The sequence below is a fragment of the Hylobates moloch genome, unplaced genomic scaffold, assembly GCF_009828535.3.
Source record: "Hylobates moloch isolate HMO894 unplaced genomic scaffold, HMol_V3 SCAFFOLD_11, whole genome shotgun sequence".
In the NCBI taxonomy this organism is placed as follows: domain Eukaryota; kingdom Metazoa; phylum Chordata; class Mammalia; order Primates; family Hylobatidae; genus Hylobates; species Hylobates moloch.
In genome coordinates this window covers 67,031,734-67,051,462 of record NW_026652286.1, presented here as the reverse complement: position 1 = coordinate 67,051,462, position 19,729 = coordinate 67,031,734, and the positions used below count along the sequence as shown (strand labels likewise).

Below are 19,729 nucleotides of genomic sequence, written 5' to 3'. Positions count from 1 at the left end.
TTTGTAGCATTTATAAAACAGGGTCATCTGACTAAAATAGTGCTTTTTCACAAGAAGTATTGGACATATAAAATATAGAGACTGTTAGAGTTATTGAGTCAGAGAATTTTCATAGAAATGTTTGGCTGTTTACAAGTAAGCTACCTAGATTTTTATGAGCCTAGATTTAATGGGCTTCTATTTTTGCTGTCAAATTGTGATCAGATATTGGGTATGCTATGAATTCAACCTGAAACAAGCATTCAGATATTTAAGTAGACGTCGTATAATACTGCTTTAGGAGGGGGAAATCCATATCAGAGAATTATATTTTTATGTTATAAATTTTAATTAGTTGTTTCTTGATAATAGTTTACTTCCATTATGCAATAGATTATGCATCTATATCAATTGCTTGAAATTTTATTAGTGTAACGTTTAGAAGAGAAACAGAATATACAACTAGAATATACAAATATCTTTCAAGAATTTCGTCTATAGTGAGTTTTGTTTTAGTGATTTCTAAAAAATTTGTTTAAACCTAAGTTGCTCAATGGAAACAATGGCATTTTTGTGTGTTTTATTGAAAGCATTTTCTGTTGCATTGCCAGCTCTGCCACTTAACTGCACCATGCAAATTACTAAACCTTTGCTAAGTTTTCTCATCTCTAAAATCAGGCTAAGGAGTGTACTGGTCTCATAGGATTGTTGTGAGGATTAGATGATAACAATGTATATAAATGGTCTTAACATAGTGTGTGGCATAGTAAAATGTAGTAATCATATTTATTTAGTAATATTAACTCTCCTGCCTTGAAATTCAAAAAAGATTTTTGTTCACCTGTCCCAGCATTTGGCAAGAAAAACACTGAACATTATTTCTCTTTCCCTTCTAGGCCTTTTCTGCCTGAAATTTTTTCCCCCTATTTTGTTCAGTGAATCTTGTTCATTCTGCAAGTGTTGATTCAAATGACAGCTGTGTTTGATACCTATACATGACTTTCTGCCTTCTTGGAGAAGAATTAATTGCTTTCTTCTCTCTGTGTTATATTCTCGGGAGCAGTTACCACTTTGTATTATAGTAATTTTTCTTATGGGCAGGGATCCTATCTTTTTATATGTAGACACTTAACATGCATTTACCTGACAAGGGTTATTGACAGAGCAAATACTGGACTCTGTGCTTCCTGACTTCGTACTGAGTGCTCTTTCTAGTCTGTGCCTCCTGTTTTTGAGACAATCATCTTGCTTGATAATGCAGCAGAAGTGCATTAAACATACTTCCCCTTTGTCTTACAGGATGTTAAAAAGATATGTGCTCAAGGGCTGAGATTTAATTAAATTAATAATTTAACTGTTAAATCAGAGACATTCTTAAGTGAAAGTGTCGTGTTGTGTATTGAGCTATGAGCACATGGTCGTGACTACCATTCATAGTAGAGTTTTATGCTACTACCTTGACATCACAAGGCACCAGCAGTACCCGTGATTGCTTTTGCATCGTCAGTGTAGCAATGATGGCAGATGGCAAAATGGCAAATAACATCGTAGGATTATTATGAAAGGATTTTTGATGTTGTTACTCCCTGAATGGGTCTTGAGGACCTCCAGAAGTCTGTGCTTCACCCAGTGAGAACAGCTACAAGACACCTATCCTGGAGGTTATGGACAAGAAATACTGACTGTGGGGAAAAGACCGTGGCTATGAACAAAAATGGCTTGTTTTGCCCCAAAATTTACCATGTTGAGCAAGCTGGCAGTTGATAAAGTTTGGCCTTACCTTCTCCACTGACAACTTGCAATGAGTATGCACATTTTAACATTATGATAGAAGCTATTTTTTGATATACTTCTTTTTTTCTAGGAGAAGAGATCAACTTTGGGAAACTTATCACAAAGCCTTCAGAAGGAACAACTTTAAGGGTAGAAGATCTTGTAAAACAGTATTTTCAAACCGCAGAGAAGGTAATTTCTTACAATTCACATTTCGAATAATGGCTACCTTATAGTAACAGATTTTAATTTAGGATATGTTTAGTTGATAGTTTAAACAAAATGAATCCTCAGAATGTTTCTGTGAAGTAAGTAGGGTGACAATTAATTACATTCATTTGCAGTTGCTGCACAGCAGGGAAAATTAGTGTTTAATTAATGTTAGTTATTAGTACTGTTATTAATATAGCTGTTATTGTTGATGTTGTTCTCTTTCTTTGTATCTCTGTTGCAATTATTAAACTAAATGAATAATTTTAACTTAAATCAGGGACATTCTTAAGTGAAACTTAGAAGTAAGTAGGGTGACATTTACATTCTTTTGTAGTTGCTGCACATCAAAGAAAATTAGTGTTTAATTAATGTTAATTATGAATACCATTATTAACATAACTGTTGTTGTTATTCTCTTACTTTGTTTGTATCTCTATTGCAAAGATCTCAATCCAGATTTAGTTTTCTCACATTTGGATGTAATTTCAGAATTATTCTACAAACAAAGACAGCCACATGATGGTGAGGCCACTGAAACTTACTGTCATGAGTATATGCCACTCTAAGATCCTCCAGTTGTATTAGTTTCCTATTGGTGCTGAAACAAATTTCCACAAACTTAGTGGTTTAAAACAACACAGATTTATTATCTTACAGTCGTGTAGGTCAGAAATCTTACACAGGACTGAAATCAAGGTTTTGGCATGGCTGTCTTCCTTTTTGGAGGCTCTAAGGAAGAATCCATTTCCTTACCTTTTCCATTTTCTAGAGGTGCCTACTATGTTCTTTGGCTCTTGCTCTCCTTTTATCTTCAAATCCTGCAATGTTGTATCTCTCTAACCATTTCCCGAGAGTTATTTTTCCTTCCAGCTCCCATCTGCCTCCCTCTTCTGCTTTTCAGGACCCTTATGATTACACTGGGCCCACCTGGATAGTCTCTGATACTCTCCCTATTTTACAGACAGCTGATTAGCAACCTTTGTTCCTCTTTGCCATGTATTCACAGGTCCCAGAGTTTAAAATGTGGACATCTTTAGGGGGCTTCTATTTTGCCTACCACACTGGTTAATTTCATCTCTATTAATCATAGCTGCCATTTTTGGACTCCATATCCCAGCCATCAGGCCTCTACATTTCACGTGTCCTGTACTCCTCCCCCATTTCTGGTTTCAACTTTGCTTTTTCTGGTTGCTGATATTAGTAGGCTTAACTACAACTGTTCACTATATTTTTTCTCTGGTAACATATTTGGTAATTTTCCTTGTTCATCTATAATTATTTTGTAAGGAATAAATACTATTTCTGCATCCAGTGATTTGTATCTTACAGAATGTGCAGCTCTCACTGCTAACAGAAAGAGGGATGGGTGAAGCAGTACAAGAATTTGTGGACAAGGAGGAGAAAGATGCCATTGAGGAATTGGTGAAATACCAGTTGGAAAAAACACAGCGATTTCTTAAAGAACGTCATATTGATGCCCTAGAAGACAAAATCGATGAGGAGGTAAGTAACTAATTTGAGTGTCTAGGTCTATTTAAATAGTCTGTCTTTAAGAGTAGCTCTGAGATTTTTTTCTGGTAAATCGCTATTTAACCTCTCTGATTTGTTTAGTTTTTCACATCTATAAAATTGAAATGATAAAATGAAGGTTAAATTAGAAAATGTAGAAAATGCCTAGAACAGAGTCTTGCATATGGTTGGTACTAAATAAGTGTTTTGTTCCCCATGGATAGTATCTTCTCTTAAAGATCCTTTGAAAAGGCTTTAAAATGAACATTGTAGGATGGTAATTTTTGTTCATTTTAATTTTTTAAGTAAGTTTTGATTGAGATCTTGAATTTCATTTAGAAAATTTCTGCTAAGCAAGAAGCAGTGAAAAAATTACAGGAAAAGCTGTCTAGACTTGTACATAGAAATTTTAAATGTTTGCATATCACATTGTCAAAAAACAAAATTAAAAGATATTGACATGAAAATATTTGTATGTGGGCAGAAAAAAAGGTTAATATTCTTAATATAATAGTAATGAGCTCTTAGAAATCTTAAAAATAATTAAACATTTGATAGAATAATGAACAAAGGATATGAATAGGTGGTTCATAAAAGAAATATAAATGGCTAATAAGCATAAGAAAATGGTGTTTAGCCTAGGATAATCAAAGAAACTCAAATACATCTTTTGTTTGTCAAACTGGCAGCAATTTGAGAAAAATAGTATCTAGCACACTGCTGGTAGTAGTATTATGTTTGAATAGCTTCACTGAGAAGCAGTTTGGCAGTGTATATTAAGAGGCTTAAGATTTACCCTTTAACTCAGCCTGGGAAATTTCCCTACGAAAATAGTGAGATAGAGATTTGTGTATGGAGTGATTCATCTTAGTATTGCTCATAGTGCGGAATAATTGGAAATGTTTTGATACAATAAATGTTGGTACATATACCATATAAAATTTTACACAGCTTAAAAATGACATTTTGGAAGAAGAACATGAGAAGATATTTCTAATCTAATGTTAATGGGAAAAGAATTTCAAAGATGAAAAACTGCATAGTATAATCTCGATTATTTTTATATGTAATTGTGTATGTTTATGTAAATAAAGAAAATATCCCAGATATATTATCAACAGTTATGTCAAGGTAGTTATATTACAGGGGATCACATTCTCTATTTCCCAGATTCTCCCTAAGCAGAAGAACAAAACAACATTAAAAAAAAAAACCAAAAAACTCATTCCCTTATTTTAGTGCTTTTGGTTAACATGGTCCTCTTAAAGCCTTATAGTGTCAATGTGTAACTAATATTATTTAATACCAAGTACTTCCAGAGGTAGGACAGGCAGTTCACACTCTAAAACCATTCATTCTATGACTCTGGATGTGTTGGCTTTGCTAATTTATAGCATAAATAGATTTCTCAGGTACATACCAGAAATAAAACATGACCATCCCCACCTGGAGTGACATCATGACTCCTGAGCAGCAAAGTCTGTATGGGGGGTGTGTGTGTGTGTGTGTGTGTGTGTGTGTGTGTGTGTGTGTTTGTGTGTGTGTGTGTGAGAGAGAGAGAGAGAGAGAGAGAGAGAAAGAGTGTGTGTGAGTCATGGTGGCTCTGACCAGACATCCGTGTTCAAAATCAAAACCCTTATTAGCTGTGTACCCATCGCTGAGTTATCTAAACCCACCTATCCCTCAATATCCTCATCTGAGGATAAAATGGTGAGGATAATAGGCCCTCCTTCAAGGTTGTTGTAAGGGTTGGAAGAATTAATCCATGTAAAATCCTTAGAATACTGTCTGACACATAGTGCCTGTTCAGTGTTCCCACTCTGACTCTCATTTCTCTTCTATGAATGGCTTAGCACCTTTGGTATGCTACATATCACATAGGGCATATTACATATTGTGTCATCTTTTAAAATATTGTTATTCTTGTATTTTTCCTCTACTGAATCATAACAAACATGCTGTTATTTCTTTCAGCTTAAGAAACAAACAAAACTCTCGATCTCATTTTCCTTTAGCTACTGCTCTCTGTTCCTCTTCTAGAGCAGAATTGCTTCAAAGAGTTTTCTGTATTTGCTGACTCATTCTTCTCTCTCTATTTTCTGTTAAATCTATCCACTCAGGCTCCTGATCCCATCATTCTAGTGAAGCTGCACTTGTCAAGATCACCAGTGACTGCCATTGCTAAATCCACTGTCAGTTTTCTATCTTACATCTCACTTGACCTTCTTTGAAACATGTTTTTTATTGTATTTCAGGATACCACACTCTTACTATCTTCCTGCCTCACTAGCTGCATATTTTCATATATCAACAAAAGATTCCTCTATTGCTCCAGCCTCTTACATTGGAGTCTTATTTGCTGTTCCCTCTCCCATATCATCAATTGATTATAGATTCCATGAGAGCAGCTTTTTGTCTGTTTTGTTAACAACTGTATTCTCAGTTTCTACGATAGTATATGGCACATTGAAGGTGCTCACTAAATATGTGCTGAGTAGATGATTAGATAAATGGGCATCAAGAACGTATACATAGCTGTATAATAAGAGCCTTGTGAGCGGAAACCATTAAAAAAGAAACCTGTAGTCTCCTTCCTGATACCAGGACCATGCTCAGCAAACCTTCATGAGTTGACTCAATAAAAATGGATCTTCAGGGGCCACCCACTTCAGATCCCATTTCAGAGAGCCTCCTGGATGTCTTGCAGCAAGGTGCACGAGAGTGATTTGCAATGTAATAAATATTTCAAGCCTTGTCAAGGAGGTATTTTTGTTTTTAACTAGTTTACTGACGTGTAACACCCACGGGGTATTAAAATTTTTCCTCTACAGTCTGAAAGACTTTTTCAGTGATGTGAAACACTTTGGCAGCAGGTAATATAATTTTGCTTCGGGTCAATGTGAGTTTGTTTTTAAGAATACATTGTGCAATTTTAACGTTAATAATTGGAAAGATATGATTTATTTACTTTTGTGAGACAGATTGTTAAATTTGCAAGTTTTATAACTTAAAGCATTTCTTAATTGTAGCTGCTTGTTTTATATTTACATAACTGGAATAGGCAACATGTTTGTGATTTACTCTGTTATGATCTAGGTACGTCGTTTCAGAGAAACCAGACAAAAAAATACTAATGAAGAAGATGATGAAGTCCGTGAGGTAATTATTCTGCTGCAAATTCTTGTGTTTATGTATCATTTTCTTAAACTAGAATAACCAGTAGGTTTAGTTAGAATAGTCAGTCCATAGGTCTAGGGGATAGGAGTGAGCTGGGGTTGGCTTAGGATGGCTGCCTTTGGTTGATTTCAGTTCAGCCTACAAATATTCTGCTCATTGCTCTTTTTTTCCCTTTTGTTCTTGTCTAAAACCTGTTTAGCAAGTGCAGTGGCTCACACCCGTAGTCTTGGCTACTTGAGAGGCTAAGGTTGGAGGGGATTGCATGAGCCCAGGAGTTCAAGGCTGCAGTGAGCTAAGATTGCACCACCACACTCTAGCCTGGGCAACAGAGCGAGACCCTGTCTCTAAAATAAATAAATAAAAATAAATAAAACCTATTTAATTGTATGTGTGTGGGGATATACACAACAAAAGCCCCTATTACTCAAAATAATATCTGTTTGTTAGCAGAGCATCTTATAGATAAAATCTTATCTTACTGAGCTGATATTATTTTGGGCAAAAAAGGATTTGGGTTAGCAATGTTAACCATAAGTAAGCAAGCATGGGTAAATAGACAATTTCTGTTGTCTATTCTAAAATCTTAAAATTCGCTTAAGCACCATCATCACTGTCTTCTCAGTCTCATTGCAGGTTTGAATCTACAAGTTAGCAACCATTACTTAAATTTTGGGCCTCTACCTGGTACTTGTTGAATTTATGATTGAAATGTATTTTCTTATTTTCTGATTGCCCTTAGTGTTTTATGATTGCTATCTAGTATTTAAAAGTTATAAACTATGTATTGTTAGTTTTGTCTTGATTGCTTTCATTCAGCAAACATTTTATATTGTCCCTGTTATGGGCTAGATATTCTGCTTTATATTAGGACTGTACATATAAAAAAGCTAAGGTCTGTATCCACAAGATTTTCTCAATTTAGTAGATAAGAGACATTTGTGTAAGGAAGATATTTATTGAATTATTTTTCCTAGGTGCCCATTTTATAAATGAGGAGACAGACCAGACTCAAGGTCATAGAGTGGGACTAGAATTTGGACATATTTCTGACTCCAAGTGTAGACTTTTCTATCATCCAGTGTCCTATCAAAATCTTAGATTATTATAATATTAATTCGGTGCATTGCAAATGGATGGTTTTCTAAAAATGAAAAACTTCTAAAAGTGTCATGCAACACATCAGAATCACTGTTGAAATACGCATAGTTGCAACCACTATCTTTTACAGGTTGTTTTTTGGAAGCTAAGGAAAAGAAGCTATAGATAAGAAATGGATTAACACGTTTATTATATTTGTATTTATCTTATAAGGTGCACTTAAAACAGAAATAGTTTGCCAAATTGCAAGAATAATGCTAGGAAGAAATGATTCCTGATTCTTAAATATCTAGCTTAAATTTTATTAACCCTTTCAATTTAACAGGGTACAGAAATATTTCTTTACGTTTGAATGAGTTCTTCATGTTTGAAGCCACAAACCTCAATTTTTCATTAAGCTTTTAAAAGAGTAAGAGTGAACGTCTTATACAAGGAAGGTGGGAAAGGCTGTGACAAATTTCATATGGGAGTTTTACAGAAGAAATAACTTACGAGTTCAGATATTCAGCTATATTTTAAGACTAAAATGTAATTGGGGCTTCCTAGGTAATTTTTCAGCATATCATAAGATACTATATATTTTTTCATTTTCAGCATACTATTTAGAACTTAGGTAATGGAGTCTGACACTCTGCCAAGCTGTAATACACAGCTTTGCAGAATCATTTGGCTTAGAATATGAATCCCAGCGCCATGCTTAAATTACTTATACTGACAAACAAGACTATTAGCTCTTCTATTTGGAGAAAAAACATTATGCTTTAAAGTCTTTTAGGCTGGGCATTATGACTCACCTGTAATTTCAGCACTTTGGGAGGCCGAGGCAGGTGGATCTCTTGAGCTCGGGAGTTTGAGACCAGCCTGGGCAACATGGCAAAACCCCATCTCTACAAAAAATACAAAAATTAGCCAGGCATGGTGGCTCCCACCTGTAGTCCCAGCTACTCAGGAGACTTAACTGGGAGGACTGCTTGAGCCCAGGAGGCAGAGGTTGCAGTGAGCCGAGATGATGCCACTGCACTCCAACCTGGGTGAGAGAGCGAGACCCTGTCTCGAAAAAAAAAAAAAAAAAAAAACCTTTTGTTCATGTAGAAAAACTCTCAAATCTTTTCTTTAATGATAAATTCATATTTGAATAAAAGAGCAAACAGTAACCATTAGGCTTTGCAGGCCATGTATGGTCTCTATCACATATTCTTGTGTTTTTTTTTTTTTTTATTAATGGCCCTTTACAAATATAAAAACTATTCTTAGTGTTACCCACAGTCCTTAGTTTACCTGGCCTCTGATTTCTTATGTTCTACCTCAGTTTGAGGTGGGTTGATACCCTCTTTCAAAATACAATACCAGGCACTATCAGTAGTGAAGAAGTGACCCACAGAATGGGAGAAAATATTTGCAAATCATACATCTGATAAGGGATTAACAACCAGAATATATTTTTAAAACTTCTAAAGCTCAACAGTAACAATAACAAAAAAACCCAATTTTTAAAATGGGCAAAGGACTTGAATAGACATTTCTCCGAAGAAGCTTTACAAATTATAGCCCATGAAAAGACACTCAAGATCACCAGACATTAGAGAAATGCAAATCAAAACCACAATGACATACCACTTAATACCCATTAGGATGGCTATTATTAAAACACCATAAAATAACAAGTTTCGGCAAGAATGTGGAGAAATTGGAACCATATACATTGGTGATGGGGATGAAAAATGGGTCAGGTACTGAGGAAAACAGGATAGCAGTTCCTAAAGTAATTAAACATAGAATTATCATGTAATATAGCAATTTCACTTCTAGGTATATAACCCAAAGAATTGAAAGCAGGACCTTATTTGTACACCAGTGTTTGTAGCAGCATGATTCACAATAGCCAAAAAGTAGAAACAACCCAGTTGGTCATCAACAGATAGATGGATAAACAAAATGTGGTATATGCATGTAATGGAGTATTATTCAGTCTTAAAAAGGAATGACATTCTGATACATGCTACAATATGGATGAAACTCTGAAAACATTATGAGTGAAAAAAAACAGATGCAAAAGGACAAATATTATATGACTCTACTTATATGAGGTACCTAGAGTAATCAGATTCATAGAAACAGAAGGTAGAATAGTGGTTACTGGGGAGAGGGAGGAATGCGAAGTTACTGTTGAATAGGTATGGAGTTTCAGTTTGGGATGATGAGAAAGTTCTATAGATGGATGGGGGGATGATTGCATAACCATGTGAATGTAATAATGTCACTCTACTATACCTAAAAGTGGTAAAAAGGGTAAGTTTATGTTATGTATATTTCACCACACAAAAAAAGTGTACACAGTAGGATAGTATGTTTTCAAATCTCACAAAATGTGTATGGAAACATTTTTGCCATTGGCTCTAGACCTCACTCATGAGTTAAGCTCTTAGAAGTAATATGTTCCAAAGATAACAGTAAACTCTGTTTTTCATAGGAAAGGTAGAGTTAAAATACAATTTGAATATACTATTTGAGATGATAAAAATGAAGATACAGTATTTAGACAAAGGGAAAATACAAAATTTAGAAATGATGTTTAGTAATTGATTCCAAGAAGTAATCATAATAGGGCATATTTATTTTAAATTTTGCTACATACTGCCACATTAGTCCAAAGATGTCTTAACTAGTTTATATTCTCACCAGTAGTATTTGGGAGTGCTTGTTTCCTCACATCTTTACCATCATGCTGTATTACTGTATCTTTTGATCTTTACAAGTCTAAGGGGTAAGAAATTATTTCCTACTGTTGTTTTCAATTCATACTACTTTTTTTTACTAATGAGTCTGCCTGATTTTTATGTTTATAAATCATTTGTATTTATATGAGACACATGGTCATTTTATTTGGCCACATTTTCTCTTTTGAGTAGGGTATTGGTCTTTCTCTTTTTTTTTTTTTTTTTTTTTTGAGGCAAAGTCTCACTCTGTCACCCAGGCTGGAGTGCAGTCGTGTGATCTCAGCTCACTGCAACCTCTGCCTCCTGGGTTCAGGTGATTCTCGTGCCTCAGCCTCCCGAGTAGCTAGCGCGCACCACCATGCCCAGCTAATTTTTTTTTGAGACGGAGTCTTGCTCTGTCGCCCAGGCTGGAGTGCAGTGGCGCAATCTCGGCTCACTGCAAGCTCCGCCTCCCGGGTTCACGCCATTCTCCTGCCTCAGCCTCTCCGAGTAGCTGGGACTACAGGCGCCTGCCACCACGCCCGGCTAATTTTTTTGTATTTTTAGTAGAGACAGGGTTTCACCGTAGTCTCGATCTCCTGACCTCGTGATCCGTCCGCCTCGGCCTCCCAAAGTGCTGGGATTACAAGCGTGAGCCACTGCGCCCGGCCTAATTTTTGTATTTTTAGTAGAGACAGGGTTTCACCATGTTGGTCAGGCTGGTCTCAAACTCCTTACCTTAGGTGATCCACCCGTCTCGGCCTCCCAAAGTGCTGAGATTACAGGCGTGAGCGACAGCGCCCGGCCGGGTATTGGTCTTTCTCTAATTGATTTGTAAGAGCACTCACTTGAACACATTTGTGTGTGTATGCCCTCTCTTTCTCTCTCTGGATACATACACATAGTAATATAGCATATTTAGGGTTTTTTGACACATAAAGCATCCACTTCTTCGTCAGCTTATTTGTTTAAATCAGGAATGTAATCAGGTGATTACATGGTTCTGATTTTATGAAGATATACATTTGGGTTTTTTCTTTCTTTCTTCCGTTAATATAGTGAATTATATTATTATGTACATAGCTTATTATCGACCCATCTTAGTATCACTTTGTGAACCCCCTGGTAATGGATATATTGGTCTTTCCATATGCTTCTGGAGTCTCTATTTGCTTTCATAATCATAAATAAGATTCTGTAATTTTCTTTTTGTGCATGCAGTTCTTTGTCAGTACTGTGTCATGCTGGCATTGTTGTGAAAACAGTTTGGAAGCTGTCTTTCTGTATGCTCTGACACTATTGAAATAGCGGTGGGCTTATCTGTTTTTTGAAAGTTTGGTAGAATTTACCTATGAAACTTTCTGATTGTGGTCCTTTTTTGGGAGTATTTTTCTTTTAATAATTTTCTCAAAATTTTCTTTGATAATTGGTTTGTTGAACCTGTTTTTTTCCCCCCTTGGATCAGATTAAGTTATTCATTTTCCAGATTATTTAGAATTGAGCATTCTCTCATAACTCTTGGGTCTTCCCTCCCATTCTTATTTCTTTCTTTTTTTCGAGACGGAGTCTTGCTCTGTAGTGTGCTACCACTCCCAGGTAATTTTTAAATTTTTTTTATATAGACGGAGTCTCGTTATGTTGCCCAGGCTGGTCTTTAACTCCAGGGCTCAAGTGATCTTCCTGACTTGGCCTCCCAAAGTATGGGGATTAGAGATGTGAGCTTCTACACCTGTAGTGCTAGGATTAGAGATGTGAGCCTCTACGCCCCTCCCTCTTATTTCTAATGATGTATATTTGTGTTTTCTTCCTTTCTTTAAAGCTTTGTGATTTTTATTAATGTTATTGTTTTGTCCCAAAGGACCAGTGCTTATATTTATTCATTCTAATGTGTTTTTGTTTAAAATCTATTTATATATGGTTTTATCTTCATTCTAATACTTGGATAGGCTTTATTTTGTTTCTCCTAACTTTTTGAATACAGAATTAACTTATTTACATTTATTCTTAGCAAGCTGTAGGCTTTCTTATAAGCATTGCTTTAGCTCTCTCATATGTTGTGATGTGCAGTATTCTTGTTATGATTTTCTAGATGTTCTGCAACTTTGGTTTTGTTTTATAGTTTTGACTCTGGTTTGTTTTCAGGAGGCAGGTTTTTGCTTTATTATTATTAATTTTTTATTTTGTTGCATGATGATTAGACAGTATGATAAATTTATTTCTCCTATCAAAAATGTATTGAGATTTTTCTTTGCACCCTGTTATATATCAGCTAAAATTTTCATGGGGTCTTGAAGTATATTATTAATTTTCAGTGTATAGAATTCAACATTTATCAATTAGATCTATCTTATTAATTATGTGATTTAGGTCATCTTTTTTCTCTTAAGTCTACTTTCTAAAAACGTACAGCTGGTTCTTGTTATTTGTGGTAGTTATGTTGTATAAAATCACTTCCAGCACAGAATTAGCAAATACTGAATCATTGCTCCTAGGGGAAATACAAAATTAGCTTTCTATGAGCCACTGATAACATTTTTGTCAGCTGATCAATACATAATCTTTTTAATGTGTTTCTGTTTAAAGATACTGTATTTAACATATGATTCATTAGCATTGAACTCATAGCCAGTAGCCCTTATACTTGAGTGCAGTTTATCTAATGTACATTTTTTCTCCAAAAGTCATATTGCAGCCTTTTTGCATGTAGGAACGAACACTAAACACGTTGAGGGGGTCATTTTAAACACCACATTACCAAAGCAAAAGTGCAAAAATGCAAAAAATGCAATAAATATGTAGTCATGTGCCACATACAACATTTTGGTCGATGTCAGACTGCATATCCAGTGGTGGTCCCATGAGATTATAATACCATATTTTTACTATATCTTTTCTATTAAGATATGCTTAGATACACAAATACATAGCTATGGTGTTATAATTGCCTGCAGTATTCAGTACAGTAACATGTTGTACAGGTTTGTAGCCAAGGAGCAATAGGCTATCTCCTATAGTCTAGGTTTGTAGTAGACTGTACCATTTAGCTTTGTGTAAGTACACACTATGATGTTTGCACAATGATGAAATCACCTAATGACACATTTCTCATGAGGCATCCATCATTAAGCAATGCATGACTATCACAGAAAGGACACTTTAATTTAAAGTACACAAGTGGAAACGAGAAGGCAGAGTGGCTCATTGTTCAGCCTCAGCTGGGAATGTGTGTGTCAGGCAATTCAAAATATTTACCGCTCTGCGTCTTCATAAATGATGCCAAAAGTATTGTGAGTGTTGATTTTTAGGGTTACAGAGAAATTTTGGCAAGTAGGTGAATTTGCAAATATAGGATTAATGAATAATGAGGATTAACTGTATTTCATGTGGGACAGGAAAGATGAATTGAAATCACTGTTGTTTCTTATATTTTTTGTTGTATTTCCTGAAGTGTTTTCTTTTTGCATTGTAATGCCGTATTGAACCCTGCATGCAGTGAGTTAGCTGTGATTTCACCTCAGCTGAGATCATCTCATCATGAAGTTGCCACTTCATGCTGCCTGCCTTGTTCACATCTCCTCATTTAGCCCTGGGTCTCCTTACTTTATGGTATCACAGAGCTTAGAAATGTTCTGGTCAGCTATTCTTAGACCCAGAACTGCCATTCCAAGCAAGAGAGACTGCTGTCATGTCTTCTTGGGATTTATACATCAAGTTTGGAGAGCTCTACAATACCTGAAACTCTTCTCACCTTTCTCCCTTAGCCAGGTCAAATATTTATCATATTCATTAACTATTCTTTATAGTTTGTGTGTTCGGGGGTTTGGAACTATTTTCTAATTTTATGGAAAATGTATTTTGTTTTTGTTCTCTTATTACCTTTTGATTCGTTTAAGGGAAGATCAAGGCAAAATTGCTTTTATTTGTATTTTATTTTATTTTTTGGAGACAGAGTCTCGCTGTGTCGCCAGGCTGGAGTGCAGTGGCACAATGTCTTTTCTAAATGGATTCTTATCAAATTAAAAATGCGTGGCATGTTCTTGGTCCTAAGGTGTTTATTCCTTCTTAGGCTTTCAATTGATATATTCTCCTTAATTCTTCCATTTCTTTTCATTTTTTTTTTTTTTTTAAGACAAGTTCTCGCTCTGTCATCTAGGCTGAAGTGCAGTGGTGCCTCAGCTCACTGCAACAACTCCCCTCCCCACTGCTTCGCTCAGGCTTGAGCGATCCTCCTACCTCAGCCTCTCAGGTAGCTGAGACTACAGGCGCATGCCATCACACCTGGCTAATTTGTTCTTTTGGGTTTTTTTGTATTTTTTGTAGAGGTAGGGTCTTGCCATGTTGCCCAGGCTGATCCCTAACTCCTGATCTCAAGCAATCCATCCACCTAGGCCTCCCAAAGTGCTGGGATTACAGGTGTGAGCCACCATGCTCAGCCCTTAATTCTCTTTACCATATATTTGTGAGAGATTGTTACTCATGTTTTTTTCTGATTATAAAACTAATTTTTTAGAAAAAGTGTAATATAGAAAATATGTAATATTCAAGAACAAAAAACAAAAGCACCCTAAAATATTACTGCCCAGAGATAACAGCTATTTTTTGTAAGTTTTTTTCTTATTGTTTCCTAGAAGCCTATTCTAAAAAGTAGCTCAAATGGTGACAGTCTGTTACTGTCAAATGTGGTATTGAATTAGGGATGATTGCCAGTATTCCTTCTAGTTCTGAAAATTTGGATTCTGTGAAATTTTATTTTTCTTGGTAAACCTTTTCAAAGGGTCTCATTTTATAGGTAGTATGGTAGATTAATCTGACAGATAATAAGTATTAAATTTGATTGGTGGGGAGGTTCTCCTTTACATGTATATAAATATTTTTTGTTTTTATTTTTATTTTTGAGACAGGGTCTCTCTTTGTCACCCAGGCTGGAGTGCAGTGGTGTGATCATAGCTCACTGCAGCCTGTATCTCCTAGGCTCAAATGATCCTCCTGCCTCAGCCTCCTGTGTAGCTGGGACTACAGGTGCATGCCACCATGCCTGACTAATTTTGTTTTTTGTTTTTTTTGTTTTTTTTTTGTAGAGATGGGGTTTCTCCGTGTTGCCCAGGCTTGTCTCAAACTCTTGGGTGCAAGCAATCCTCCCGCCTTGGCCTCCCAAAGTGCTGAGATTACAGGCGTGAGCCACTGTGTCAGCCTCCTTTATGTTTTTATAGTATGATTAGTTCATGTCAATGCCTAAATTAATGATTTTTAGGATGGTACATTATCTCCTTGTGTGTACTTTCTCCTTCTTCTCCCTCTTAGGCTATGACCAGGGCCAGAGCACTCAGATCTCAGTCAGAGGAGTCTGCTTCTGCCTTCAGTGCTGATGACCTTATGAGTATAGATTTAGCAGAACAGATGGCTAATGACTCTGATGATAGCATCTCAGCAGCAACCAACAAAGGAAGAGGCCGAGGAAGAGGTCGAAGAGGCGGAAGAGGGCAGAATTCAGCATCGAGAGGCGGGTCTCAAAGAGGAAGAGGTGAGCACTGAGTTCAGTCCTGTGCACATTCACACTTGGCAGTTGAGTGGAAAATACAGAATTAGATCTTGTCAGAGTTGAATTATAAGTTTTATTTCTAAAACATGGTTCTTTAAAAATCTATTTTTATAATATATAAAGACGGTCTTTAAGGCAGTTCTGACATGTGCCTTTTACTTAAATAAATTTTGAATGGCCACATGCACTTAGGGTTTTAATTGTTCTTAGCACATACCGTATAAAAGCTTCACTGTGTTTGTCACGTAGTACCTTTTGGATACATTTAATGTCATATGTATTTTCACATGTACAAAGTAATAGGCAAATATGAGTTGTTAAAGAAAATAGCTAAAAGCCTTTGGCAACAGGAGGAAAACTCCAGATCATACAATTATTATTTTTGTTACTGTCATAAGATACAAATACCCACACGCTTATCAAGTAGTCTTTATAAAGTCAGTTTAAGAAGGAAAACTGCCCCCAATTTGATTTCTAAAACTAGTCATTAACATAGTCAACATTGTGTTTACTGTGAGACTATTGTCATTGAATAGTTCACGCCAATAGGAATTGGTCATTCAGTGACTTTCTTACACATGTCAGTTCATCTCTAAAGATTTTTTAAAACTGTTTTTATTAAATATGCATCCATAGGAATTTTAAGCTGGTGAAATGAATATTAATTTGGTTTAAAATCTCCAGGGAGAGAAATCCTCATCTTTTAATGATGATTATTTTCACTATTCTTACATTTACAAAATTTTTCCTTAAAAATTTTTATTTTTGTTTTTTATTTATTTATTTATTTTTTGAGACAGAGTCTCGCTCTGTTGCCCAGGCTGGAGTGCAGTGGCGCAATCTTGGCTCACTGCAAGCTCCGCCTCCTGGGTTCACACCATTCTCCTGCCTCAGCCTTCTGAGTAGCTGGGACTACAGGCGCCCGCCACCAGGCCAGCTAATTTTTTGTATTTTTAGTAGAGATGGGGTTTCACCATGTTAGCCAGGATGGTCTCGATCTCCTGACCTCGTGATCCGACTGTCTTGGCCTCCTAAAGTGCTGGGATTACAGGCATGAGCCACCGCGCCCGGCCTTTTAATTTTTTTTTGAGGTGGAGTCTTGTCTTTGCTCTGTTGCCCAGGCTGGAGTGCAGTGGTGCGATTTCAGCTCACTGCAGCTTCCACCTCCCACGTTCAGGCAACTCTCCTGCCTCAGCCTCCCAGGTAGCTGGGATTACAGGGGCTCATCATCATGTCCGGTTAATTTTTGTATTTTTAGTAGAGATGGGGTTTCACCATGTGGGCCAGGCTAGTCTTGAAATCTTGACCTCAAGTGATCCACCCGCCTCTGCCTCCCAAAGTGCTGGGATTACAGGCATGAGCTACCACGCCCAGCCTATTTCCTTACATTTTAATTGGATAAATTAAATTGGATAAACTAAAGTGTGGCCTAAAAGAATAGTCTCTGAAAATTGGTCAGACTCTATATGTTTGTTCTTATATATATATGTCTGGCTTTTTACAGACAAACTATTTGACATAAGTTTATTTAGCTTTCATTTTTTGGTGTTGTATGAAATAAACCTTAGCTGCTGATAGGCTTGTACATTGACTGTTCATTTTTCTAACAGGAGACACTGGTCTGGAGACTTCTACTCGTAGCAGGAACTCAAAGACTGCTGTGTCAGCATCTAGAAATATGTCTATTATAGATGGTGAGTATAGACTGCAAGTGATTATTTATAAATTCCAACATTAGAAAGACCAACGTAATCACCATTAGGAGCCCTTATTTGTGTTGCGATCGTTGGGAAGTTAAAAGGGCAATTAGGATCACTGGATAAATTATTTTTTAAAAGATCTTTGCTATGCATTAGAGTTACTGAAGAGGGTAAGCTTTTAAAATTGTGTTTTATAGGCCAGGCACGGTGGCTCACACCTGTAATCCCAGCACTTTGGGAGGCCGAGGCAGGCAGATCACGAGGTCAGGAGATCGAGACCAACCTGGCCAACATGGTAAAACCCCGTCTCTACTAAAAATACAAAAATCAGCCAGGCATGGTGGCGCATGCCTGTGGTCTCAGCTACTTGGGAGGCTGAGGCAGGAGAATCACTTGAACCCAGGAGGTGGAGGTTGCAGTGAGCCAAGATTGTGCCATTGGACTCCACCCTAGCGACGGAGAGATACTCTGTCTCAAAAACAAAACAAAAAAATTATGTTTTATAATTTCTTACTTTCAGACAAGTGTTGTTTCTGTTTGGCAGAGAGACCCTGGAAACATAGGAAGGTGAAGTAGTTGGTCACTATATGGACAGTGGTCGAAAGAGAGAGGAACTGTCTCTACTGTTTCCTTGCTTCCCCCATACTGCCCTGTCAGTCTCTGCTTTCCATATAGAGAAGTCATGTGACCTATATTTAAGAGAAATTATGGCTAGGCCCTTGGAATTAATTTGTGTATATCCTATGGTCTAAAAATTGGCCTCAACTTAAGGGGATCTGTTTAACTATTTTTAATATTATAGATGATGAGATCAGCCTAAAATGTTAGTTATATTTTTAAAAAGTATGCATTAAGATAGGTGGCGATACTTTTTTCTACCTAGCATTTAGAATATATTCATATGTATATTATTTATATTATCAGTTATTTGAGGTTATTGTTTCACTTTTATAATATTTATAAATATTTATAAATATTATAATTATAATATTTATAATCTTATAGCTAGGATTAATTGTTGACACACTGGGGAGCTGAACTAATTCTCAGAAGATGAAGTTTATCAAGGGTAAAATAAACCGCATTTATGTCCAGAAGGACAGCTGCACAAGTAGAGTTGGGAGAGGTATGTGATTTTAACAGCAACCCAGGTGAAAAAGACTTAGGTCAGTAAGAGTTATGCAGGCAGACCCAACTGTCCAAATCTATTGATGTCTTAAACAGTATTTAATGAGTCTTGCAGAGGTGTCCAGGGGAGAGAATACTGTCATGGATTCTTAGTTTCTGTTTCTGGTTGGGCCAGTAAAGCCCTTTTCTCTCATCCCTCTTTTCCTCATATCACTAGCTACAGAAACTAAAAACCATGGCTTCAGGCCGCTAAAAGCCTAAAACAAAAGAAAACAGAACAAAAACAACAACAAAATGAGGCGGGTTGGACAAGCTTGCACAGCAAGGAAGTTCTCCCTGTGTACTAAATTGGACATAACGTGCCAAAGATACTGTACTCCTCTTTGGAATTGTATTTCAAGGAGACTGTCAACTATATATGATCATTCAGAAGAGATACCAAATAATATAAAAAATGGTTGGCCAGGCGCAGTGGCTCATGCCTATAATCCTACCACTTTGGGAGGACGAGGTAGGCGGATTGCCTGAGCTCAAGAGTTCGAAACCAGCCTGGGCAACAAGGTGAAACCCTGTCCCATACTGAAAATACAAAAAATTATCCGGGCATGGTGGCGTGCACCTGTAGCCCCAGCTACTTGGGAGGCTGGGGCAGGAGAATACTTGAACCGGAGAGGTGAAGGTTGCAGTGAGCTGAGATCATGCCACTGAACTGAGTAACAGAGCGTCTCCAAAAAAAAAAAAAAAAAAAAAAAATGGTTGAAGGAACTTAGGATATCTAACCTGGGAAACATTCAGATCTTTATGTAGATTATGTCCTATCGTGTAAAATGTGGAATGAATAGATTTGATCTGTTTAGTCCCAAAGGCAATGCTTTTTAATCTATTTTGGCTTATGGATTCTCTAAAAATCTGATGAA

The 19,729-nt window shown here is 36.6% G+C and overlaps 1 protein-coding gene across 4 annotated transcripts in view; it reads left to right on the top strand.

The window, feature by feature from the left end:
• Positions 1-19,729, top strand: part of MRE11 (MRE11 homolog, double strand break repair nuclease) — a 353,252-nt gene that overhangs the window by 307,564 nt on the left and 25,959 nt on the right. For all 4 annotated transcript variants that reach the window (XM_058446191.1, XM_058446190.1, XM_032167179.2 and 1 more), the window contains 5 exons: positions 1,844-1,944; positions 3,295-3,468; positions 6,571-6,633; positions 15,747-15,966; positions 17,595-17,678. In XM_058446191.1, coding sequence (XP_058302174.1) covers positions 1,844-1,944; positions 3,295-3,468; positions 6,571-6,633; positions 15,747-15,966; positions 17,595-17,678 — 642 coding nt within the window. The remainder of the gene's footprint in view (positions 1-1,843; positions 1,945-3,294; positions 3,469-6,570; positions 6,634-15,746; positions 15,967-17,594; positions 17,679-19,729) is intronic.